The following is a 26997-nucleotide window of genomic DNA, read 5'->3' as shown; positions in this document are numbered from 1 at the left end:
GGTTTACTTTTAAGCTGTTTAGCTTATCTATGATGCCTGAGTGGGGTATTGTGTCGAAGGCCTTAGCCAGGTCCAGGTATGCTGTATGGACTGCTTTGCCCTCATCAATGGCTCTAGTGACTGTTTCGAAAAAGTCAACCAGGTTTAAAAGGCAGGATCTGCCCTTTACAAAGCCAAACTGGGTGGGGTCAAGTGTCTGTAGGTCCCCTATGTCTCTGTTTATGAGTTCCATAATGATTCTTTCCATAGCTTTGCAGACCAGGCTAGTTAAGCTTATGGGGCGGTAGTTTCCAGGGTCTGTAGAGGCACCCCCTTGTGGAGTGGGACAACTGTTGCTGTACGCCAGTGTTCAGGTACATATCCCAAAGTAAGGCTAAGGTTAAGTAGCATTTTTATGTGTGTGTTTAGCTCCTCTTGGAGTTCACGTAACATGCACCCCGGGATACCGTCAGGTCCCATTGATGCTGTGTTTTTTGCTTTGTTTAGGGCGGTTCTCACTTGGACATCTGAGATGACAGGAGATTACATTCAGCTGGGATAAGTATTTCTTCTTTTGGGGGTGAAGGAGGGGAGAAATTTGCACTGAACCTGTCAGCCAGAATGTTAGCAATATCTGTGGGTTCAGTGTATTTTTTGTTGTTGTGAACCAACTCTGAGCATATCTGAGGGTTTCCGCCCAGGTTTCTAACATAGCTGAAGAAGGCTTTGTGGTTATCTTTAGTGTCCTTAGCGATTTTTCTCTCAAAGTTTGCCTTGGATGTTTTTATGAGAGAACGTAGTTTTCTGCTAATGTTAATCAGAGATGTCTTCCCTTCATGGGATTTTGGTCTGACGTGCAGTAGCTTCCTTCTTTTGTTATACAATTTGTTTATAGCTGAGGTCCACCAGACAGGACGCTTACATTTGGTGGAGAGGGACTTGGATTTGTTTGGGATTGCATGATCCATGCATTCTTGGAGATGTCCATAGAAAGCATTTGTGAAGGATTCGGCATTGTGGGATGTGGTATCCACTGGCACAGTGGGCTTAAAGGATACCATCTCAGTCTTAAGAAGAGTGAAGTCTGCTTTTGAGAAGTTTTTCACTGTGGTCTTTTGTGCTGGGGGTGGAGGTGGGATATGTATATCCAGGGTGATTAGTTTGTGGTCAGATCTCACTAGTGAGGGGTATACTTCCGTGTGTGGAGCATTTTGTACCCATGTTTGTGATGATCAGGTCTAGTATATTATCTCCCCTAGTGGGAGAGGTGACTAGTTGTTCCAGTGCATTTGAATTTATGAATTCCAGGAACCTTTGGGCTAGGGTATTAGGGCTAGAATAATGTACCCAATCTATGTTTGGGTAGTTGAAGTCTCCCAGTATGATGGTATTTTGTGATACATTCATATCCTCCAATGTCTTCAGGAAGGCTGAGTGGGGTTCTTGAGATTGGGAGGGTGGTCTGTAACATGCTACCAGTTGTATAGCAGTTTTGCCTATGGTTAGTTGCACCTGTATGGTCTCTGATGCTTCATGTGTTGCTACTAACCTGGAGGTGTAGGTGTCCTTTATGAATATGGACACTGCCCCTCCCTTTGTGGTTCGGCCCGGGTTTTGGGGCCGAAATGCATGATACGAGGTATAGCCTGGTAGCACTGGGGTGCTCTCAGGAGCCTTGAACCAGGTTTCAGTTACTGCACAGACGTCGATGTTCTCCATGCTGAGGAGTGCATCAAGTGCCTGCATCTTGAGATTTAGACTTCTGGCGTTGAGCAGCATTACTCTTAGTTTTTTTCCATTTTTGTTTTCTAAGGAGGTGGGTTTGTCTTTTGAGCCTTGCCAAAAAAAGGCACTATGGGGGTGGCAAGAGCCTTAGCCAATATCCGGAAGCCCAGTGGTGACAGGTGTAAGCCATCCCTTGCGAAGCAGCGTGGCTTGTCCAACATATCATCCCAGGCCGACAGACATTGGATCCCCTTAGAATGACACCAGTACTTCAGCCAATTGTTAAAGCTGATCCTCTTGTCTTTTCTATTGTGGTATCATTCTTGGTGAGGGCAAGATGCTGCTCAGGGTCAGGGTCATACCAGCCTGGGCTACATAATCGGAGAGCTCCTCTATGTCTCTTTTCATGTAGTCCAGGGAGGTACATCTCAGGTCATTCACACCAGCATGGACAATGACGGAGTCATATTTGTACTTGCTTTGGAGTGACCTGAGTGCGTGTGTTGTGTGGTGGATCCTAGCTCCCGATAGACAGCTCACAGTCACACTCTCCTTGTTGAGCCTGGTCAGTGGGACATCAGTGTGTCTGACTATGGAGTCACCTATTACTAGTGTATCAGGCAAGGTGTTTGGCCTTAAGGGCTGCAATTGGTCGACACACTGATTTATTGAAGTATGTGTTGCATGTGTTTTGTTTTGAGGTGGTGGATTTTTGGATGTCTGCTTTTGGAGCCTCTGTTGTTTTGGTAAGTTTTTTATTAGAGCCTCCGAGTATGTCTTTGTGTTTTTATGTGTTTGGTTTGCAGTTGTGGTAGGTCTATGTGGGACTGGGATTGTTGTGTGTGTGGTTGCCATCTCCTCCTGTCTGGTCATGCCAGCCCTGATTTGAGAGAGTTCAGCCTCCAGTTTGGCTATATATTTGCATCTCTCACATGTATTTGTGTTTGTTGGGAGGAGGAGAGGGTTGTCTGTGTACATGAGACAATTGTAGCATTGTCTCAAGATACCCAGATTGACCAGCTGAACTGGAGACGGCGCCAGTAATCTACCACTCGACATGCTAGAACAGTATAAGGGAATTGTATACCTTTAAGGGAAGTAGATATTCACAGGGGTGGTAAGTAGATGCATTGCTTTACTTAGTACGAGAGTGCTTACTTAGTAGAGAAGTATTGAGAACAAGTGCTAGGCTTATAATACAGTGAGTAGTCTGGTTATACTAAGAGTAGAGCTTCCTTAAGGGAAAATTTGAAGAGCAGACTTGGTGGAGCCAGAAAACGTTTAACCAGCGCTGCGCTATGTGCACGACCACGCAAAGCCGTGCAAACGTGGATTTTAAACAGTGAACTACAAAAGAGCTAGAAATGGTCCAAAACAACCAATTACTACAGCTTATTGTGCTGAGGTCACTTCCCCCAAGGACAGGTAGGCTATTCAAGGCTCCCCACTCCCACTGGTGAGCAAAGAAACTTCCTTCTATCCAAGTAAGGTAATGGACAACACAGGAACTACATCACAGCCCAGAATACAGCAATGCCTGTAAACTGGTCTAAACTAGTCGAGGAAGGCGGGAAAACAAGGATTATTTTTTTGTTTTTTGTTTTTTTGGTAGAAACACACAGAAAATGCAGAAACAGTGATAAATTAGTTACACAGGCTAGCACACTTTAGTGGGCAGCCTCCACAGTTAAATTAAACAAACAAACAAGCAAACTTTCGATCAAATTCGACTAAAATGTAACTTTAGGTGCAGATTTTAAAATAATGCAGCAATCAGTTAAAAAACAGTTCAGGCTAGTTCAAGGTAAGCTACAGAAGCTATTCCAAGTGAAAAAAAAGCAAAGATACTTAAATCCAGAAGGTAGTCTGTTTTCTGAGTTCCCTGCTGCTAGGACCAGTCTGTAAACCCACGTGGAGCTTGTCTGAGCAGTATAGCCAGAAAAAAACGCCCAGAGGCGGATTTTAAACAGTGAACTACAAAAGAGTCAGAAATGGTCCAAAACAGCCAATTACTACAGCTTCTTGTGCTGAGGTCACTTCCCCCAAGGACAGGTAGGCTGCTCAAGGCTCCCCACTCCCACTGGTGAGCAAAGAAACTTCCTTCTATCCAAGTAAGGTAATGGACAACACAGGAACTACACCACAGCCCAGCATACAGCAATGCCTGTAAACTGGTCTAAACTAGTCAAGGAAGGCGGGAAAACAAGGATTATTTTTTTGTTTTTTTGGTAGAAACACACAGAAAATGCAGAAACTGTGATAAATTAGTTACACAGGCTAGCCCACGTTAGTGGGCAGCCTCCACAGTTAAATTAAACAAACAAGCAAACTTTCGATCAAATTCGACTAAAATGTAACTTTAAGTGCAGATTTTAAAATAATGCAGCAGTCAGTTAAAAAACAGTTCAGGCTAGTTCAGTGTAAGCTACAGAAGCTATTCCAAGTGAAAAAAAGCAAAGATACTTAAATCCAGAAGGTAGTCGCTTTTCTGAGTTCCCTGCTGCTAGGACCACTCTGTAAACCCACGTGGAGCTTCCCTTGCATTTTGGACCACATTTAGGAGAAACATGGAGTAAGATTATGAATAAACACTCAGAATACTACAAAGCTGCTTCCATATATTACAGGACTATAACTAGGAGTACAGACCACTTTCACATTTAGCTAAAACCTGGGGGCCTGTTGTCACAACCTACCTCTATACTTTGTGACTTTCACTGGAGAACGTATAGACTACCACTTCTCAAGTATTGCAATCTGAAAACTAAAAGCTACTCTTTCTATACTTTGTTTGAGAACATATTTGGCGTCTCCACTTGTCCTCAAATTCCTACTGCGAACCTGCAGTGAATGACATCCTTTACTTGTGATTCTGCTCACTGAATGACCTGCTGTTAAAAAAATGGTTTGGCATCTGAACTCAGAAATAGAATCTGTAGCATGTTGTATGATTTGCTGAAATAAGCATGAGTGCGTAAGATGAATATTTCCAGTAGTGTACCCAGGGTGAGGTGAGTGGGCCAACTGCCTCGAGTGCAAATTGTTGGGGGGGGGGGTGCTGTCAGCCAACGCTGATATCTAATGTAATACCAGCTTTTAAAAGCCGATGTTCATCGTGCATACAGCTGCAGTAATCACAGATGGGTTCTCTGCCGTCAGGCGGTCCCTCGGTCGGCCGAATTCCAAAGTCTAGGTTCGGCGTCGGTTGTTGTCGCTTTCTTTCCTGACATCAATGAGGCAGGGGTATATAAGACACAGCCGACACTATTTTCTTCAGTCTTTTTTGCCGCGCGGTGCCCGAAGCAGAAGCAGTTCGCAAGTGCCGGTCGGCCAGCTCCTGAATTTACAAAAAATTGGAAACCGAAGTCTTCTTTAAAGCTAAGTACCCCGTTGGGCAAACTTTTCTTGCCTCAGACCGATGTCAGAAAAAGTTAACAATTGTATTTCTTGTGGGAAGCAAATACCACATAAAGATTTCCATTCCCTCTGCATACCTTGTTTAGGCCCAGACCACGACGTCTCGGGCTGTCACTTTTGCGCTACTTTCAATAAACGCACTAGTAAGCGTCGGGCGGAGTTCGCCCAACACCTTTTTGGTAAAGCCTTTGATTATAAAATGTCGTCGGAGACTCCGACTACCGTTTTGTCCAAAAAATGAAAGGACAAGGACCAACACGCGAGGTCCGCGGTCTCCACTGACACCACGCCAAAACCGGCTACACGTAGTCCGGTTCTCAGCGAGACGCCTATGCAGTCCCTGACTACCGACAACACTTCTTTGGCGGTGTCTTCTGTAACCGAGACCGCAGGTACCTCGGCCCATACCCAGACTACAACCACCGAAGCCACTGTGTGTGTTGAGCCTCCTAATGTGGACAGGTCCACTTCCACCCATGGTGTTTTTAGACCCTCATCTTCCTTTTCCATTAAGGCCTTTACTAAGTCCAAATCAGCCAGGCACCCTAAGAGGCCTGTTGCACAGGGCCCATCTCCAGGCCCCATGCCTAAAAGGCAGATGCTTAAAATGGCTGAGGATTTAATTACTCTTATCAGGGGTTCCCAACCCCCTCCAGACAAGAGACCCAGAGTGGAGGAAGATTCTCCCTCTTCTGATCAGGGCTCCATTTTTTCAGAACATTCTTATGTAGAAGAACACTCTTACTCCCCTTTTGAAGGTTCTGATGCAGAGCAGTCCATTCCTTCCATATCTCCTCCACAGGATTTTTCTTTTGGGGAAACCTTGCACACCTTGAGGGAACACTTCCATTGGGAAGGCCAAGACCTTTCTGATTCCAAGAAAAGATTTAGGGAATTTCTTTTGTTACCTCAACACAGACCTCTGGCGATACCTCCTGTCTTGGACATACTTGATGATGTTTATTCGGAGACTTGCCTTAATCCGGATTCCCTGCCTCCTGCCCCAGTCAAGCCTGATAGGTACTACAGAGTTCCTAACTCCCACCAATTTCTTTACAAAAGCCATAATGCTGACCCTGAAACCATTTCTCAAGGCCCCAAGGGAATGAAGGCCTCTACTGCTAAGAATCCACTACCTTCCGAAAGAGAGTCAAGATCCTTAGAAAGGTGGGGAAAAAAGGTATATACCTCAGCCACCCTAGCTATGAGGGCCTTAAATTGTCAGTTTCATATGCTTAAATATCAGCAGTTTCTGTTATCACAATTAAGGGATAAAATGTCTCAAACTGAACAACCAGATTTGAAGGAGTTGCAGGATATGATGCACAGTGCAGAACAAGTGGGTAAACACACCTTACAATGTGGCTATGATGCCCTAGAGGCCTCAAGTAGAGCTGCTGTTACAGGATCAGTCATTCGTAGACATGCCTGGCTTAGGGAACAAATCTTGCCTGATCATGTGAAAGCTAAACTACTAGATGCTCCTTTACAAAAGGATGTGCTATTTGGTACTAATGCTGAGGAGATACTACGGAAAATGGAAGAAAAAGCCAAATCTATGCAAACTGTCAAAGCTTTTCTACAGGTTCAACCACCACGTTTTAGCAGAAATTGGCCTGCTAAAAACTGGTCCTTTCCAGCCACGGACAAGCCCCAAAGAGGTAGATACAGGCGCACAAGGGGCAGAGGACAATCACAAGGATCATATAGAGGCAGGCAATGGCAGACTCCAGCACCAGGAGGTGGCGAAGACAGTGCACAACAATACAGGAAACAAACCCAATGACTTCCTCCTTTCCATGCCAAGCAAGTCTCAGCTGGCAGCACCCTTGGGAAGAAAGCTGGCATTATTTACAAGAAATTGGCATATTGTCACAACAGACAAATGGATCCTGGACGTTATAAACAGAGGCTACAGATTTCGTTTTCACACTCTTCCAAAAATGAGAGGCATGCCAAACCTGCCACACAATCAAAGTGCAGAGGCACAACTACAAATTTCAAAGCTCATAGACATGAAAGCTATTCAAGAGGTACCTACTCACGAACAAGGTCAAGGTTTTTATTCCAGGCTATTTCTGGTACCAAGGAAAGGAACCGACTGGAGACCCATTTTGGACTTATCCATCCTAAACACATTCTTACTGCATGCAAAATTCAAGATGCTCACATTACAGCAGCTTCTTCCCATGCTGGGCAAGGAGTTTTGGCTGGTAACATTGGACCTCAAGGAGGCATACCTGCATGTCCCAATCAGACAAAGCTGCAGAAGATACCTCAGATTTCTTGCAGGTTCAATTCACTATCAATTCTCTGCATTGCCCTTTGGCTTATCCACTGTGCCCAGAGTATTCACGAAATGCCTGGCATCAGTAATTGCCTACTGCAGACTTCAAGGGATACAAATTTACCCTTATTTGGACGACTGCCTGATCCAAGTGGACAGCAAGCACACTCTTCTGGAACATCTGGCTTATGTAACACGGTTACTGAATTCCCTGGGATACACAGTCAACAAAGAGAAATCCAGGCTAACACCATCTCAGAAAATAACTTTCTTGGGTGCCAACTTGGACACAAACACTCAGATGGCATATCTTACGCCAGAAAAACAGGGGCAACTAACTCAGTACTTCAAAATACTAGCAAATTGTACCAGGCTTACTGCAAGGAAAATCCTGCAGGCTTTGGGCTTCATGGCATCTTGCATTCTTTTAATCCCATGTGCAAAGTTGCATATGAGGAAACTTCAATGGTACCTAAAAAACCTATGGTCTCAACACAGCCACAGTTTGGAAACAATAATACCAATAATTCCATGTTTGCAAAAGGAATTTCTATGGTGGGCCCAAGCATGTCAAACAAACACAGGTCTCCCATTCTGCAAGCCTCAAGCAAATCAAGTCATCACAACAGACGCCTCAGATTATGCCTGGGGGGCGCACATGACAGACAGGTGCATTCAGAGCAAATGGTCCCAAAAGGAAAAGCACCTTCACATCAATCAGAAAGAAATACTAGCAGTGATAAATGCAATTACAGCCTTCAAGGACCTCCTGCATCCAGGACAATTATTGATAAGAACAGACAACACCACAGTAATGTGGTACATAAACAAACAAGGAGGAACACATTCATACCCCCTGTGCAGATTAGCCATGACACTTTGGAACTTGGCTCTGGAATGGCAAATCGAACTTCAGGCACAGTACTTGCCAGGTTTGGAAAACACGCTGGCAGACAATCTAAGCAGAAATATGACAGATCCACACGAATGGAAGTTGCATCCTCAAGTGTTTACAAAGATAATCCAAGCGTGGGGGAGGCCAGACATAGATCTCTTCGCCTCCCACAGGAATCATCAATTGGAAAAGTTCTGTTCAAGGACCTTTCATCCAAAGGCCTGGAGAGTGGACGCCCTTTCATTCAGTTGGACAGCATGGACAGTTTACGCTTTCCCACCTCTGCCTCTTCTGCCCAAGGTACTCTTGAAAGCAAGAGCAGACAGACCGAAGATGATACTGATTGCTCCAGACTGGCCAAGACAACACTGGTACCCACTCCTGAGGAGCCTAACACATACTCCTCCCTGGTCCCTACCTCTAATGCCTCTTATGCTGACTCAGCACAGCTACAAAACTCTTCACAGTCAGCTGAAAACACTCAATCTCACTGCATGGAAAATTCCTTAACACCACAACAGACCCTACTCCCCAAAGAGGTGCAGGATGTCATTTTGGAGGCCAGAAGGCCATCTACTAGAAAGGCTTACTCCGCAAAATGGAAACGGTTTTGTTCTTGGAATGAGAAAAAAAGGCCAGGACCCTAGAAAACTGAATTTGCCTCAGGTATTACAGTATCTAGCTGAGCTGCTGAACAGTGGACTTTCATTTTCCTCCATAAAAATCCATGACTCAGCCATTTCTGCAGAATTCAACACTGATCCACCCTTATTCTCTCACCCACTCTTAAGACAGTTCCTCAGAGGGGCTAAGAATATAAGACCACCAAGGAAACAACCAATACCAGCCTGGGATCTTAATTACATTCTAGAAAAATTAACATTGCCTCCCTTTGAACCAGCTGCCTCAACAGATTTGCAATATTTGTCCTGGAAAACAGCCTTCCTTCTGGCCATTACCTCAGCTCGTAGGGTTTCGGAACTACAAGCCCTCATGGCTGTGCAGCCTTTTCTCATCTTCCATCAGGACAGGGTTTCCCTTCGAACCAACCCGTCATTTATGCCTAAAGTGGTATCCAGGGTAGCTTTAAAGCAAGCCATACACTTACCTACCTTTTACCCCAATCCTCAAAACAAAGGGGAAAAGCTGCTACACTCTTTAGACATCCATAGACAGCTACGTTATTATTTGGACAGAACAAAGCCTTTCAGGAAATCAGACCAACTTTTTGTGTCCTATGCTGTAGGAGCTCAAGGGAAGCCAGTTACCAAACAGACAATTTCAAAATGGATAGGCCACTGCATACGGTTTTGTTACTCCTATCATGGAAAATCTGTCCCTACAGGCATTAGATCCCACTCCACCAGGGCCACAGCTACCTCTACAGCCTTCCTCAGAGGAGTTCCTACCAAAGATATTTTGGAGGCAGTCACTTGGAGTTCTGTGCATACCTTCACAAAACACTACCACCTGCCTTTATATTCCAAAGCTAGAGCAGGCTTTGCCACTGCTGTGTTGCAGGGCATTCTGGCTCATCCCAGTTCCACCTAGTGCCTACCACCCTGTGCGTAGCTTTGGGACTCTACCCATCTGTGATTACTGCAGCTGTATGCACGATGAACATAGTACAGTTTTGTACCTACCATAAATGTAGATGTTCGAGTGCTAATACAGCTGCAGTACAGTTTTCCCTCCCTCCTTCCCCTCTTGGTAAAGGCCTAGGGCCTAACCCCTCTTCATACAACCTGATTGGGTTATCCTTCTATGGTATATTTGCTTGCAACTACTGATTTTTGGTTATATTGCATTGCATGTATATAAATATAATTTATGTATTGCCTTCCTTCTGGGGGAACCTAACATCTGGGGCAAAAAAGACTGAAGAAAATGGCGTCGGCTGTGTCTTATATACCCCTGCCTCATTGACGTCAGGAAAGAAAGCGACAACAACCGACGCCGGACCTAGACTTTGGAATTCGGCCGACCGAGGGACCGCCTGACGGCAGAGAACCCATCTGTGATTACTGCAGCTGTAGTAGCACTCGAACATCTACATTTTTGGTAGGTACAAAACTGTACTGTATTGCATTTGTGGTCAAAGCTGAACACCGTAGTGTTGTGTGCCTTCTAAACTGTGGCAACCTCTTGTTACATTGTAGCAAACAGTTTGGTACAGTTTAAAAGTTAGAAAAAAATATTTTTAACTAAAATCTGTAGTGCTCTGTGCAGGCAGGGTATAAACTATAGCAACACTTTGCTACAGTTTCTAACAAAGTTTTTTTTTTTTTTTAAACTAAACTTGAGAACTCTATAATTCCTTGTAGGCAGGGTATGAACTGTAACAAATGTTTGCTACATTTGTACCAAGCATTTCTCTATAGATTATAAGAATACATTCTTATTTATTTGTTTAGTTAGTTTTTTAATAAAATAAAGAGGATCTGGGGCAGGGTACAGAAACAGGACCTGAATGGCTGTGCAGGAGGGGAGGTGTGTTGAGCATCTGCCCCCCTGGTTGGTGCAGCAATAGAAGGAACATGCATTTTTTTAGGGAGGGTTTTACTCTTCAATGGAAGATATGTGGGGGGGCATGGATCTTTAATAAGCTGATCAGTAGATATGCTAATACAGATACAATAAAGTGGTTTTATTTTTTGTGTTTTTTGTTTTTGCTTTGTTTTGCTGTCTTCACCAGAAGAGCTTAGGGTGTGGGGCACTGATGCATGGTACCCACACATGGTGCTGGCTGAGCCAGCTACACTTCTGAATATGATATATGGGAAATCTTGTATAAAGCCATTGAATTGTTATCTGTCTGTCTGTATCTATATGTCTGTCTATCATAGACCAGTGTAGTCCCACTAGGCTAGTGGCCTCCTTTCAGGGAAGACCTGAGGCCATATTTTTACTACTGGAGAATTTTGCCCAGACATTGGGGAACTTCCACTACACTTTTTGGTAGGTGCCGTGGGATCTTTTGTATACACGAGCTAATACCTACTCAAGCAGATGGGACTTCTGTGTAACATCTCATCCCTAGGACAGTTTGTAACATGTGGAAGGCAAGGACACCACAGAATACTTCAGATATAAAGGGACAAGTAGCATATCAGGTATGACAGTATATCAAGCCGGTAGGGAAACTTCAATGCATATAAGATGGATGGCCCACCAGTAAGCTGAGTAGAGAGACATTGGAAGAGTTGGATGAGTAGCTACTTTATAGGCATCTTGTTTCCCAAAGTGGCAGTATAATCTCATTTTTTTTTCAACTAAAAGGTGGTTCTTAACAGTGGTAAGTGGAGGATTTGTCCTTGCCACAGTGCTTTTAAGCCTTCTGTAATGACATCATGCACAGGTTAGACACTACAGTTATGACACTTTGTCTCAGTTAGTCAGTATAACAGCATGGCCAAGTAATCAATCAGTTTAGATTTCAGCACATTGACAAACACCAGTACAAAACAGGTTCTTATCGCTTATAATTTTAACTTCATTAGGGACACTAACAAGGACTGTGCTTGAAAATTAGACAAAAAACTGCTTAACTTGTGGAATATGATATCTGGATGAATTGCTAATAGTGTAACACAAGTCCCCCCAGTACAGCAGGCATGTTGTTCAGGAAGCACAAGAGAAGTGTCTGTCAGCATAAAGGAATAGTTAACAGAGCACTGAATTTACTTATAGATGCAGCTGGGGCTGTCTTAATTCCAGTTACTTTTTTCACCTAGAAGCCGCAGACTGATTTTCTATGGAATGAAGAAAAAGTGTTTTGCAGTCTGAGCAAAATGTTTATCAAGTTTTTCAGTGCTCTCTCATCCCATTTAACCCCCCCCCCCTGTTAGATCTTACTCATATGTTCCTGTGCTTTAATGTTGCAATGCTAGTAACACTATCTATTTTTTTTATTTTAACTGGTACCAGCCCCTACTGATCAACTAACCTAGGTTGAATTCCATTTGTTTGTGGGGCTTGCACATCAGATGCTTAAATGCTCATTTACAGTTTATTTACAGTTTCACTCTGCAAATGAACAGAGTTAGTGGGGAAGATGCAGAGAACGACAGCTGACTCTGCTATAGGGTGTTCATCGGAAGAGGTCACTCCATGGCAAAACCCACCTTTAACCAAAGCTCAGTCAAAAGCAGACCTCCTGAATATGCATAGCAAAAGGGGTAAAAACAGAAACCCCAACAAATGATTTAGAAATCTTCCTCAGACTCTTCTGGTGGTTTAGAAGACTTAAAGAAAATCAAAGGAGACTTCCACAAGGGTTTCAAAGCTTGTTAAATGTCCCTCTAACATCAGTAACACAAGTCAGGGGTAAGTATTGCAACATTAAACTCTGATTCTGTGGTTATTTCTGTGATCCCATCCTTTGAAATCTCTGATTAGCCTGCCAAAGGACCATTTTCCATTACCATGTAAGTACTTTTGTCTCAGTCTGAAGAAAAGACCTCGTTATTCTGTGTAGAAGAGGCTGAATCTTGCATGTTTTTTTTTTCCAGAGGACCAGTGAGTTTGCACAGAATGTGCCGGAAAGAACTAGTCTCTCATGCATGCAGTTTCCTCTCCCATGCACTTGTGCTGTCCTTTCCTTGATTTGTCTCAATCCACTGGGAACCTTCTAATCAATTGCCTGAGGCTGGTCATTCCAAGATCTAGCAGCCTGTCTGTAAAATACTTTCTCAAGCTTGTCCTGTAATGTTCTCCTTAAGAATTGCTATCACTTCTTATTTTTATTCTGTTTTTAACATTTCAGCTTCTCACCTGCCTCTTGCATTACTTATTCTTTCTCGCGCTCTAATAATGTATACATGACAACCTTTTCTTAGTCCTTCATCTTACCCCAAGTACTTTCTGTCTTAACAGTATCAATTGTCCTCATGAACCTTGACTGAGCAACCCAACAATATTTAAGCGAGACACAGCAGCCTAAATATATGGTCACCCTATTGTATCTCCTTATTATACTACCCAGATAATACTTATTCACATGAACTTTAACTTGACTGTGTATGGTGCTGCTATAAATGGCAAAATAACGTCAATGTATGTGCATTAGCTGTTCAGCACAAGCTTTTAAGTAGCAACCAGGAAATGTTTTAAGCCAAGAGGGCTACAGCCCACTAATTTATATCCCTCAAGTAAGACTGTATTATTTTTAAGGGAATGTGTTACTCTAGCAACACCTTTACCAAATGCCACTTCATTGAAATTTGTTTGCCAAAACCACTTTTCAGAGATTGTGCAAAATTCCCTTTTCTCCACTGTTGTGCTTGGGGTAGGTATATTTACATTTTAGGGATGTTTCTGGTGGGGGAACTGCAGGGAAACTGGAAAATTAAATTTGATTTGAGGTTCACTGAATGTGATTTTGGTGACGTGTTTGTACTAAAATGGAATTTAGTGAAGTGGTGCTGATCTATGGACATTGAGTTTTAATGTCATGAATATGGAATCCCTGTCTACCTTTTCATCTGTGGTTGTACAACCTCAGATTTAAAATATTTTAGCATAAAGGGTTTGCTGTAGCTCTTGCATTAAATGGTGCAAATGTAGAGAAAAATAAACCACAGTCAAGGATAATCAAAATAGCGTACACTCCTTTATTGTCCGCTTTCGTCAACAGACTTCATCAGAATAAAAAGCATCTCTACAAACAAGATATATATAACAATACTAATCAACAAATAATTGAACAATTAACTTAAATGATTAATTAAAAATTTTTTTTTAAAAAGACAGAGTCAAGAAAAACCAGAAATGATGTCAGCATTCTTATTAACAGACAAACCCCTATATTTTAAAAAACATTTTACATTTATGGAGTCATTTAAACCTGGATACACATCTGATTTCAACTTAATTTGCCAAAGAGTCTCCCGTTGTTCCAAATAATTTTTGAAATCCCTCCCTCTAAGATCACAATGTGCAACTTCTAATACTGAAAATACAAATTTCTTGAAAACAGAACAACTAACAGAATGCCTAAACAATGCATTGGTCCCATCTTTCTGACGAATAGCATAAACATGCTCCCTAATATGCACTTTTAGGTGCCTAGTGGTCATCCCCACATAAAAAGCAGGACAACCAGAACATAAACTAATGTAAACAACACCTTTCGTGTTGCAATTCACAAATGATGGCACCCCTATAATTTTCTGATGGGTATCGATGTTGCTATACGGACCCTCAGATATGTATCGACACATGTTACATTGTTGACAAGAATTCATTCCTTTTTTATCAGTAGGAATGGTAACCAAATTATTGTCATGAAATTCTAGAATTTTCTTTAAACTGTTGTTGTTCTTTGAAACAAAAAAAGGTTTATCACCCAGCACTTTATATAAGTTCAAATTACCTCTGATAATCCTCCAGTTGTTCCTTAATATTTGCTGAATATGCTGACTATCAAGTGTCATCTCAAGAGCGCAAATCAAATTTGTGTCCATGTTTTTATTAGAAGAAACACTGTCAGAGTTCAGCTCTGTTTTAGCAGTATAATCCAACAATGGCTTATAATCATTTGTATGTTTGTTTTTGATCTCATCACTAACTTTTAATAAATCAGGTTTAAAATATCCTCTGTCCACAAACAACTTAATGATAAATTCTAACTCATGAATAAAATCCATATATTTTGAAGTCATACGACTTGCTCTTATAAATTGCCCTCTAGGGATGTTTTTAACAACATGTCTAGGGTGGTTGCTTGTGTAATGCAAATAACTATTGTTAAACGTCACCTTGCGAAAAATGCGGCTATGTAATCTGTAGTCTTCTGAGTCCCACCAAAGAAACACGTCTAAAAAATTGACTTTTAATCCAACACAATCTTTGGTAAATTTAAGGTAGTTGGACAATGAATTAATTTCAGAGAGAAATAAATCAGCAGTATTTAAATTACCTTCAGTGATGAAAAACAAATCATCAACGTAACGGCAAAAAAAGGAAATGTTACATTTCTTTTTTAAATGGGGTAAAAATTCATACTCCCACCAGGCCATAACCAGGTTGGCATACGCTGGAGCGGCAGGAGACCCCATTGCAACTCCCCTCTTTTGCCTGTAATAAGTTTTCTCTAAAATGAAATAATTGTTCTCTAAGATTATATCCAAAAAAACACAAATGGTGGATATGACACTTGTTGTAAGTCCATAGTTCTTTTTGGATAAAAGACAGCATACAGCTTCAACACCTTCAAAATGAGGTATACAAGTATACAAAGATACCACATCAATCGTTAACATAATATGTTTCTGGTAGTCAAATTCTCCACTTAGCACATATGTATTTAACTTGCTCAAAAAATGCCATGAGTCTCTAACAAATGAGACTTCTTTTTTCAAACATGGTCCCAATACAGCATCTATAGCAAGAGAAATACCTTCAGTTACAGAATGCGGAGAGGAGACAATTGGCCTAATGGGAGGATTCCTCAAACACTTGTGGGTTTTAGGAATCCCAAAAATGACGCCAATTCTGGGTTGTTGTATAGTGCAAAAATCAAAAATCTCATAATCAATATCACCAGACATAAGAGCGTCATATAAATATGAATTAATGTTTCGTTGTTTCTGTAAAATTTGATGGAAACTAATAATTTCATATTCTTCAGTGTTGTTTAGAATCTCAAACATCTTAGCCTTATATAATTCTTGTTCCATAATGACAGTATTGCCACCTTTATCACTTTTCATAAACCTAAAAATTTTACATAAACTCTTTTAAATTGTAAAGGGCTTTTGTTTCATCAGAATTTAAGTTAGAATGAGTGTTTGGTCTAGTTTTAAACATCTGTTCTAAATCTTGAATACACAATTCTTCGAATACTCTAATAGTATGATGTAATGAAGGAGTAAAAGAAGAAGATTTAACCAAAACTTTGTTCTTAACAGGAATGTCATTCATAATATAAAATAAATTCAACTTCCTTGTGTATTTTTTAATTTCTACAACAGTATTACTGTAATTGGCTCTAACACCAGGGACAAAATTCAATCCATAACTTAGAATTTTTAACTCAGTGTCACTGAAACAGTAATTACTTAAATTAACAAGACCAAACTTTTCAATAACAAAATCTATGTTTCATCCCCCGAAGATCCTGAGGCAAGAAAAGTCCGTCTTCTTGTCAAAATAGTCTGTTTCTTTGATTCTTCTTGTTGAAAAAAACAGAAGTAGAACCTTTTGTAGCTAATTTAGAAACAGTCCCCACTTTGTTTTTGACATTGCTATCTTTGTTAGAAGCTATGACAGCTTCCTCTTCAATTATATCACCTCGGTCAACAATGTTCGCACCCTCAGAAGTTAAATCAACAGTAGAAGATTCACTGCCTTTGATATCACCACAAGGAGCAAGAGGCGACTCTTGCTCAACCCTCCTACTAGTGAAAATGCGTTGACCAGCAGTGTTAGACTTGGAAGTCACTGAACTATAAGTTCTATTTTTGCCATAACTTAAATCTTGCCCATAGTTGCCAATAAAACGTTGATTAGCAACATCATTGGTGTTATTAGTAACATTGTACCTCTTGTTGGCAAAATTCTCATAAGAAGTTTGATTTTGATATGCCGCAGTGTCCCGCGCTAATTTAGATAGCTTCCGCCCAATGACTTCATTACAATGATTTTCAACTTCAACACATAGTGAATTGAAAAATTCAGTATAAGTGTCACCAAAAAACATTGCTTTTAAATTGCTTTCAATACTAGCGATCTCATCTTTAAGAAAACCCATTTTAACATTATTAATGTCAATGAGTAATCTAAGTAAACGTAAGCCTGTATCATTAAAAAAGGCTACTAGATTTTCAAAAAACGGATGATCAACAAAAACACCATTGGGACATTTAAAGAATCTTAGTCCCTTGGGGACTATGCTTAATTCTATGCAACGTAAAAAATAACAATTTTCCAGTTCTAAAGAGCGGTACCTTTTAAGAAGCTTCAATAATAATTCACGCTTCTTGTTAATGTCCACACTGTTCACCTTCCTTGGATGGTTGCCTGAATCACTAAATGGATTGTCCGAGAACTCCAGAAAGTGTTCAACCGAATTGTAGCAAGTAAGCGTACTTTTGTCCTCACGCAAGTTAGAGCGTTCTTTAGCCAAACGATGTGATCCAAGGAAGGTGAACAGTGTGGACATTAACAAGAAGCGCAAATTATTATTGAAGCTTCTTAAAAGGTACCGCTCTTTAGAACTGGAAAATTTTTATTTTTTACGTTGCATAGAATTAAGCATAGTCCCCAAGGGACTAAGATTCTTTAAATGTCCCAATGGTGTTTTTGTTGATCATCCGTTTTTTGAAAATCTAGTAGCCTTTTTTAATGATGCAGGCTTACGTTTACTTAGATTACTCATTGACAATAACAATGTTAAAATGGGTTTTCTTAAAGATGAGATCACTAGTATTGAAAGCAATTTAAAAGCAATGTTTTTTGGTGACACTTATACTGAATTTTTCAATTCACTATGTGTTGAAGTTGAAAATCATTGTAATGAAGTCATTGGGCGGAAGCTATCTAAATTAGTGCGGGACACTGCGGCGTATCAAAATCAAACTGCTTATGAGAATTTTGCCAACAAGAGGTACAATGTTACTAATAACACCAATGATGTTGCTAATCAACGTTTTATTGGCAACTATGGGCAAGATTTAAGTTATGACAAAAATAGAACTTATAGTTCAGTGACTTCCAAGTCTAACACTGCTGGTCAACGCATTTTCACTAGTAGGAGGGTTGAGCAAGAGTCGCCTCTTGCTCCTTGTGGTGATATCAAAGGCAGTGAATCTTCTACTGTTGATTTAACTTCTGAGGGTGCGAACATTGTTGACCGAGGTGATATAATTGAAGAGGAAGCTGTCATAGCTTCTAACAAAGATAGCAATGTCAAAACAAAGCGGGGACTGTTTCTAAATTAGCTACAAAAGGTTCTACTTCTGTTTTTTTCAACAAGAAGAATCAAGGAAACAAACAGACTATTTTGACAAGAAGCCGGACTTTTCTTGCCTCAGGATCTTCGGGGGACGAAACATAGATTTTTTATTGAAAAGTTTGGTCTTGTTAATTTAAGTAATTACTGTTTCAGTGACACTGAGTTAAAAATTCTAAGTTATGGATTGAATTTTGTCCCTGGTGTTAGAGCCAATTACAGTAATACTGTTGTAGAAATTAAAAAATACACAAGGAAGTTGAATTTATTTTATATTATGAATGACATTCCTGTTAAGAACAAAGTTTTGGTTAAACCTTCTTCTTTTACTCCTTCATTACATCATACTATTAGAGTATTCGAAGAATTGTGTATTCAAGATTTAGAACAGATGTTTAAACCTAGACCAAACACTCATTCTAACTTAAATTCTGATGAAACAAAAGCCCTTTACAATTTAAAGAGTTTATGTAAAATTTTTAGGTTTATGAAAAGTGATAAAGGTGGCAATACTGTCATTATGGAACAAGAATTATATAAGGCTAAGATGTTTGAGATACTAAACAACACTGAAGAATATGAAATTATTAGTTTCCATCAAATTTTACAGAAACAACGAAACATTAATTCATATTTATATGACACTCTTATGTCTGGTGATATTGATTATGAGATTTTTGATTTTTGCACTATACAACAACCCAGAATTGGCGTCATTTTTGGGATTCCTAAAACCCACAAGTGTTTGAGGAATCCTCCCATTAGGCCAATTGTCTCCTCTCCGCATTCTGTAACTGAAGGTATTTCTCTTGTTATAGATGCTGTATTGGGACCATGTTTGAAAAAAGAAGTCTCATTTGTTAGAGACTCATGGCATTTTTTGAGCAAGTTAAATACATATGTGCTAAGTGGGGAATTTGACTACCAGAAACATATTATGTTAACGATTGATGTGGTATCTTTGTATACTTGTATACCTCATTTTGAAGGTGTTGAAGCTGTACGCTGTCTTTTATCCAAAAAGAACTATGGACTTACAACAAGTGTCATATCCACCATTTGTGGTTTTTTGGATATAATCTTAGAGAACAATTATTTCATTTTTGAGAAAACTTATTACAGGCAAAAGAGGGGAGTTGCAATGGGGTCTCCTGCCGCTCCAGCGTATGCCAACCTGGTTATGGCCTGGTGGGAGTATAAATTTTTACCCCATTTAAAAAAGAAATTTAACATTTCCTTTTTTTGCCGTTACATTGATGATTTGTTTTTCATCATTGAAGGTAATTTAAATACTGCTGATTTATTTCTCTCTGAAATTAATTCATTGTCCAACTACCTTAAATTTACCAAAGATTGTGTTGGATTAAAAGTCAATTTTTTAGACGTGTTTCTTTGGTGGGACTCAGAAGACTACAGATTACATAGCCATATTTTTTGCAAGGCGACGTTTAACAATAGTTATTTGCATTACACAAGCAACCACCCTAGACATGTTGTTAAAAACATCCCTAGAGGGCAATTTATAAGAGCAAGTCGTATGACTTCAAAATATATGGATTTTATTCATGAGTTAGAATTTATCATTAAGTTGTTTGTGGACAGAGGATATTTTAAACCTGATTTATTAAAAGTTAGTGATGAGATCAAAAACAAACATACAAATGATTATAAGCCATTGTTGGATTACACTGCTAAAACAGAGCTGAATTCTGACAGTGTTTCTTCTAATAAAAACATGGACACAAATTTGATTTGGCCTTTGAGATGACACTTGATAGTCAGCATATTCAGCAAATATTAAGGAACAACTGGAGGATTATCAGAGGTAATTTGGACTTATATAAAGTGCTGGGTGATAAACCTTTTTTTGTTTCAAAGAACAACAACAGTTTAAAGAAAATTCTAGAATTTCATGACAATAATTTGGTTACCATTCCTACTGATAAAAAAGGAATGAATTCTTGTCAACAATGTAACATGTGTCGATACATATCTGAGGGTCCGTATATCAACATCGATACCCATCAGAAAATTATAGGGGTGCCATCATTTGTGAATTGCAACATGAAAGGTGTTGTTTACATTAGTTTATGATCTGGTTGTCCTGCTTTTTATGTGGGGATGACCACTAGGCACTTAAAAGTGCGTATTAGGGAGCATCTTTATGCTATTCGTCAGAAAGATGGGACCTATGCATTGTTTAGGCATTCTGTTGTTCTGTTTTCAAGAAATTTGTATTTTCAGTATTAGAAGTTGCACATCCTGATCTTAGAGGGGGGGATTTCAAAAATTATTTGGAACAACGGGAGACTCTTTGGCAAATTAAGTTGAAATCAGATGTATATCCAGGTTTAAATGACTCCATAAATGTAAAATGTTTTTTAAAATATAGGGGTTTGTCTGTTAATAAAAATGCTGACATCATTTCTGGTTTTTCTTGACTCTGTCTTTTAAAAAAAAAAAAAAAAAAAATTTTTAATTAATCAATTAAGTTAATTGTTCAATTATTTGTTGATTAGTATTGTTATATATATCTTGTTTGTAGAGATGCTTTTTATTCTGATGAAGTCTGTTGACGAAAGCGGACAATAAAGGAGTGTACGCTATTTTGATTATCCTTGACTGTGGTTTATTTTTCTTTGAATTTTATGGTGCAAATGTAGACTCAGACTTTTGCAAAATCTCAGGGTATATGAAGGACTATAATCTTTGTTTTTATATTGATAAAGCATTCCCTGCTTATGTAAGCTTCATTTTTGTTTTCTTTCACTCACGTAACTGTCGAAATGATATCATCTCAGGTTACCATGTGCTTCATGTTCAGTAATCTATGCGTGCTATATTTACAATGCCCGTCTTCTGCTTCTGTGGTATTATTATCATTATTATTATTTTTACAGTGTATTAGCCTTGTTTTTCAGTCACTTTTCAGTATGCTAAGCATCAGTGGTGTTTCCCAACCCACCCCTAGTAATGACAGCTGTTCTTGTATGTGAAGAATGTATATATGTTTGTCTTATCCCTTTTTACTGGTTTTTGCTCACTGTCATGAGCTGCCATTATTAGTCTTACATCCTGTGTTTACCCTCAGAGCTGTTTTCATCTGGATGCTGTAGTCTTTTTTTCCCATTATGTGTCTGTTCTAACAATTTTCTAGGTTTTTCATTATAACAATGCACTTTCTAACTCTTCCTTTATTATATAGTTTGTACTTTTGTCTCATTGTGTTAAAGCTGTTGTTCTTCAGCAGTCTTTAATTATCATATGTAAAGATGCATATGATAAAAATGCAATGCTAATAAGGAATGTAATGGAATCAGGCGACACAGATCCTTTAAGACAGACTTGCACTATTTTTTCGAACTGTCCTGAAAGATGTATCCTATCCATGAAGTTTATGCCATAGTGCTCCTTTCTCTGTTACAGAGCATCTCTTCCTCTTCCAGTCTTCATGTAAAGTCATTAGATGTTAAGTTGAGAAGCTAAATTTTACAGTCTAAATGTATAGCATTTAATCATCTCCGAAATCTCTTTCATGAGAAATTTTGAAGTACATGAAAACAGTGCAGTTAGTCTTGCATTCTTATCAAAACAGCCTAGTCCCATGTTTGCAGACTGGCAGCAGATACCTGGTGATGAGTGCTTCAAAGGAATACTATTGTGTACATTTCATTACCCAGCATTTATTTTATTTACATTTTAGTTACAGGGTTAGCCCTACTGGGCAGTGCCCTTTTTTAGAGCGAACCAGATAGGAAGCATAAAATACAGTGACAATGCTTAATAAAGAAACAATATACCTTAGTAATATCAAAATCAATAGTAGACACTGTTTCATCTACTTAACATTCAGAGTACTTAGTTGCCCTGGACAGGACATACTAAGTGACGATTGTAACTGAACCGTTTTTTTTTTTCCTTCTTTTTTTTGTTAACCAAGTGGCAGTATTAGTGAAGCATCCTGTTTACGTAAGAAGAGAGTACACAATTTTCATCCTTCTCTGTTTTACATTATAGCAAAACATGGACAAATGTACTCCAGTCCAGATGACACCCTGTTTCATGTATGCCTTTCACACTATCCTTAGAACGAAATAGGATTCATTTCGCATAATTTTTTGGCCTAGACAAACCGTAGTACATATTGCTCCACATATCTTGATACCCTCCAGTAATTTTTTTTGCATCCTCTGCAGAAGTAACTCTAAAGCAAGGTATAGTGCATTTGATTTTCAAATCTCCATGCCCACATAATGGTTAATTTGATAGGAAGTGATTCCTTAAACAGTTGTGTGCAAGTGCCAGCCGTTGCAAAATAACTCGGACTTCCATCAAGTAGATCTTATCGGTCAGCATGTAACATATTTTCTTCATGGGTAAACACACAAGTGATTTGACCACTGGGTTTCTCAACCTTGCAAATTGTAGACTCAGTTTTTGCATATTTTCAGTACATTCATACTCTCTTCCTACTTTAGGTCTATTTATATACCCTTTCAATAAACCTGCCTTCTGTGACTCAAATTTACTTATTTTTTTATTTTTAAGCTCTGTTTGTTAATGCCTTCTAAATGTAAACGCATAATGAAATCTCATATCACTCAGTGCCCCGACCTTTAATCTCAGCTTTGTAAAAGAATCATGTTTTTCTTCTGTCTGAGCTAGCATTGTTATTCAGCTTATTTTTTTTTATCTTAGTCAAATATTTATTTTCTTAGGAGGTATAACCTCAATTCAGAGACTCTCAGCATTACAAGCCCTGATGTATAAGACGTCTTACGCTGTTTCATGTGAGCAGTTTTATTGTTAGCTGACAAAATTGGCTTTAGCATTTGCTTTAAATGTGAGTGTGTTTGCCTACTTTCAACCCTGCTATTTTCAACCATGTAATGCAAATCAATACGGGATGCTTAGTATGTGAGAATTCACAAGTAGAGTACTGTTTTGAAGAACTGACTTAGTAGAAAAATCTGACCATTTATTTGTGCCATCTCCTTCAAGGTAAGTGTGTTCCACTTTCAGTGTTTTGTAAATGTGTGTAGTTCACAAAAGTCTTTGGATAAAACATTCCTAAAGAACGCTAACAAGGTAGCAGTGAAATTAATGAAGTGAATCTCTGCTGTTGTATAGTCTTTCATTATATATGATGTTATAAACAAGGGTACAATATGGCACCATGATTAAGGCTAAATCATTGCCCTCTCACTCACATTCCGATCCTAATTGTTTGTAAAATCTCCCATTTTACATATTGCCTTTTCTGTCTTGTCCATGGACTTCTCTGTATATCTACCCATGCTATCTCCCTTCTCTCTTCTCACATGGCTCCATGGCAAGCCTTTTTTCCCCTTCCTGTTATTTTCTGCAGTGTGTTTGTTGCAAACATGCAAAGGGTTGGAACTGTAAAGTTTAGGCTTAAGGGTATTATGGGTGGAGGATCTTTTAATGGAGGAGAGAGAAAGTGTTTCACATTTTATGTTGTAAGGAAGGAATATGGATTGTGTAAATGGGAAGTGTAATAGTTTTGCTAGACAAGAGAAAACAAATAATGTTTTCATTTCTTGAGCTGATTTTAACAGTCTGTGTCTGTTTTAGATAAGGTCTTTAAGTCTATATTAGTGATTCTAGTTGTGATGTGCCTTTTAAATGAGGAGATGCCAACAAGTCTGCGTATATTTGACCAGAAGGCCAGTTTGCATTCCATCAGGTGATAGGATGCTTATGTTTAGACTTGTGAGTTTGTTGACAACACCAGCATAGGGAATCATACGAAAGGTTTTAATGAGGTCCATGTAGGCAGTATGGACAGAATGACCTTTGTTGATGTTTACATTTTCAAATAAGAAAACCAGATTTGAGACAGGATCTACTTTTCATAAAGCCAGATCAGTTAGAGCGTATTTTTACAGCTACAGTTTTCTGTAAAGCATATATTAACAGCTGAAGTGAAACTGTTTACCAGAATTATGTAGACCAATCTTTATATGAAAAACAAGGATGAGTTATACTGCAACACTACCTAAACAAACAGGAAAATGTTCTCATATTTGGCCAGTGAAGTATTGCTGTTATACATGTAAAGGTAGAAATTTAAGACCGTATTAAGACAGGCGAAATTTGTTTGCCTTGCTAGATCTTTGAAATGGCATCTGGTAATCACAGATGAATGAGCAGAACTGCTATACTTGCTTGCAGTTTTCACCCCTGACAGGTGTATGGGAAGGACTGGGATTTTTCTAAGGACCACAGATTTGAAAATTTAATGAAAAAGTGATCTTCACCTCATTTTTGTTTAAGATCGCGTAAATGAATGGAGAAAGACTTTTTAGCAGCGTCATTTTGCACAGATCAGAATAATTTAGTTAGAAAATAGTGACATTGACTTCAGGGACTAAGGTGCCGGAGACTCATACCAGAATCACTGAAACTAAATGTAGGGGAAAAAACCTTGTTTATTATATCTCAGCCATTTCATATTATAGGCACATGAATTGCACTTGGGAGGGGAACGTTAAAGCAGTCCTCATGCCAGCCATGTTGATATAATAAAAAAACACTTAAAGGGATTCTGGAGCACCAGTATTGCACCAAATGCTAATGGATGTACTTCTAAACATCAAAATACACAAATTTGAATGGCTAACAATCACTTCCAAAAGATCAAAACAATGAAAAAACAAAACACTTGAGTTTTTGCAGGGAGGCAAGCCCCTCTGCACCCCCTACCCCTGCTAATTATATATACAAACTCCAAGATTGCTGTAGAGTGGGGAAAACACAAATTCCCTGATCCCCACTGTGCATAGTCTTACACGGACTTAACACTGGCAGAAGTGATTGAATGAGTTTTGATCACTTCTGCCGATGTTGCATTTTTGAGATTACAAGTGTTGAATTTTATGGAGTGGTTCCATGTAAATTAATTATGAAAATGATATACTATTTTTCTTATGCTATGTGCTATGTAGAGGAGTGCAACAAAAATAATTATTGTTATACTTCGTGACTCTCCTGTTTGTTTTATTGATCTTCATTGTACATTTAGTGACATGTTTTGTTTCTATTCATTAGGGCAAGGGTGAATACACAATGGAGTACTGCAGATACCAGCCTTGTTTACCAAGTTCACAGGAAGAGCTAATCAACAAATATCTTGAAGCAACAGGCCAACTCCCTGCCAAAAAGGGAAAAGCAAAAAGCTGAATGTAAAAGCCAATCTCTCATTCTTTTGTGAACTGCATTTCAACTCTAGCTGTGTAAATCTGTCCCATATTTTGAACATTCTGAGAGATGGTGCCATTACTAGTACTAGCTGTGACTGATGGCACTTTTGAAGAACTATGAAGGTATTTCTTACTGCTCTGACCATTTGTACCAGCACTAAATTTGCAGGATGAATGCTTCCATCATCAGGAAGGTCTTGTATGTTCTTACTGAAATAAGTTCAGCAAGATTTCTCTCATCATTTGTCAAGCAGAGAAGAACTTCCGTCAAATCAACTTCATGGCACTAATAACTTATTATGTACAGAACGTTCATAAACTTTTATGTAGATATTTTAACTCAAACAGCATACAGATTTTCAGGAATTTGAATGTGTTGCAGTAATCTGATGAACACCTATCTTAAAGCAATGCCCCTCCTAATGGACCAGCATCATGGCTTCCAGCTGAATATAGTCAGTAACTAGAATATCAGTCTTATGGATTCATTGTTGTTTAAAGTAACATATTTCTCCATTCCAGTCTGAGTTGTATTGTACATGTTTTTATGCTATGTTGGGAAATGTTTGCCTTTGTTCCCATAACATTTTGTTAAGTTATCTGTGAGTAATGCACCACCTTATGGTCATTTGACATTCAGCTTGTTGCCCTCATTTCAAGAAAGTTTTGTTAGTAAGCCAGTTGTATTTGCTTGAACTCTTGTCCTACTTGAGAAGGTTCTCATTCAGTTTTTGCATCAAAATATTTTAGGGAGATTCCCCTCTCTGAAACCATTTTTTGTCATCAGTGTTAGCAAGAATGAAAATCAGAGATTGGAATCCATTTTCATCATCCAAACCGAGTCTACTTTTTTTAATGATCCTTCTTAAAAAATCAGTCCATTTATTATTTTAAATTTAGAAAACTATTTACTTGGCTGTAAACTGAATTTGCACTATTTTGTCTGGTGGAAACGCATTCTTTAGTCTTGTGTACTGTAAATGGCACCTTGAACAAACATGGTCTGTTTTGTCTTGTCCTTAACCACCAGTCCAACACTTGCACCTTTTGTAAGGCATTTATTGCCAGTACTTACCAATTCATGAAAGCCTGTCTGGAAAACTTAAAAGACAAGTAATCTCCGTGGTATCCCCGAAGTCTCAAAGCATCCCACTAAAGTGTAGTGGGTCCAAAAAGAAAACAGTGTAAGAAACTTCTCTGTGTGGAAGATTTTCAGTCCATATATTTCTAGTTAATTATTGTATATTAATCAGATCAGACAATAGTAGTAGAAGTAGCGAACGTAAACTCGTCTTAAGTCAAAACAAAACAAAAAGTAATAATAGAAAATATATAATTGTACAGCATTACTAAGTATTCGAAAGCAAGGCAAGCAGTCTGTTTCCAGTCAAAAATCCTTTATTACTTATTTAATTTTTTTTTTGTAATGCCCATCTCTTTCAAACATGCAGGGCTGACCATCACATGTGGGCTTGTAATGGTACTGTGATGAAGGAAACTTCCCCACTTCTGTGATGGC

At 39.1% G+C, this 26997-nt stretch overlaps 1 protein-coding gene across 1 annotated transcript in view; it reads left to right on the top strand.

Moving 5' to 3' along the window:
* GFM1 (G elongation factor mitochondrial 1) overlaps window positions 1-25947 on the top strand; it is a 1399365-nt gene extending 1373418 nt beyond the window's left edge. Inside the window, 1 exon segment of the mRNA XM_044070477.1 lies at window positions 25327-25947. Coding sequence (XP_043926412.1) covers window positions 25327-25458 — 132 coding nt within the window. The 3' untranslated portion in view covers window positions 25459-25947.
* Window positions 25948-26997: the final 1050 nt, after the last annotated feature.

Source organism: Protopterus annectens, chromosome 4.part1, assembly GCF_019279795.1.
Source record: "Protopterus annectens isolate FY-2018-M chromosome 4.part1, PAN1.0, whole genome shotgun sequence".
Taxonomy (NCBI): Eukaryota; Metazoa; Chordata; order Ceratodontiformes; family Protopteridae; genus Protopterus; species Protopterus annectens.
The sequence above is the reverse complement of the archived record's forward strand: the minus strand, read 5'-3'. Positions and strand labels throughout refer to the sequence as shown.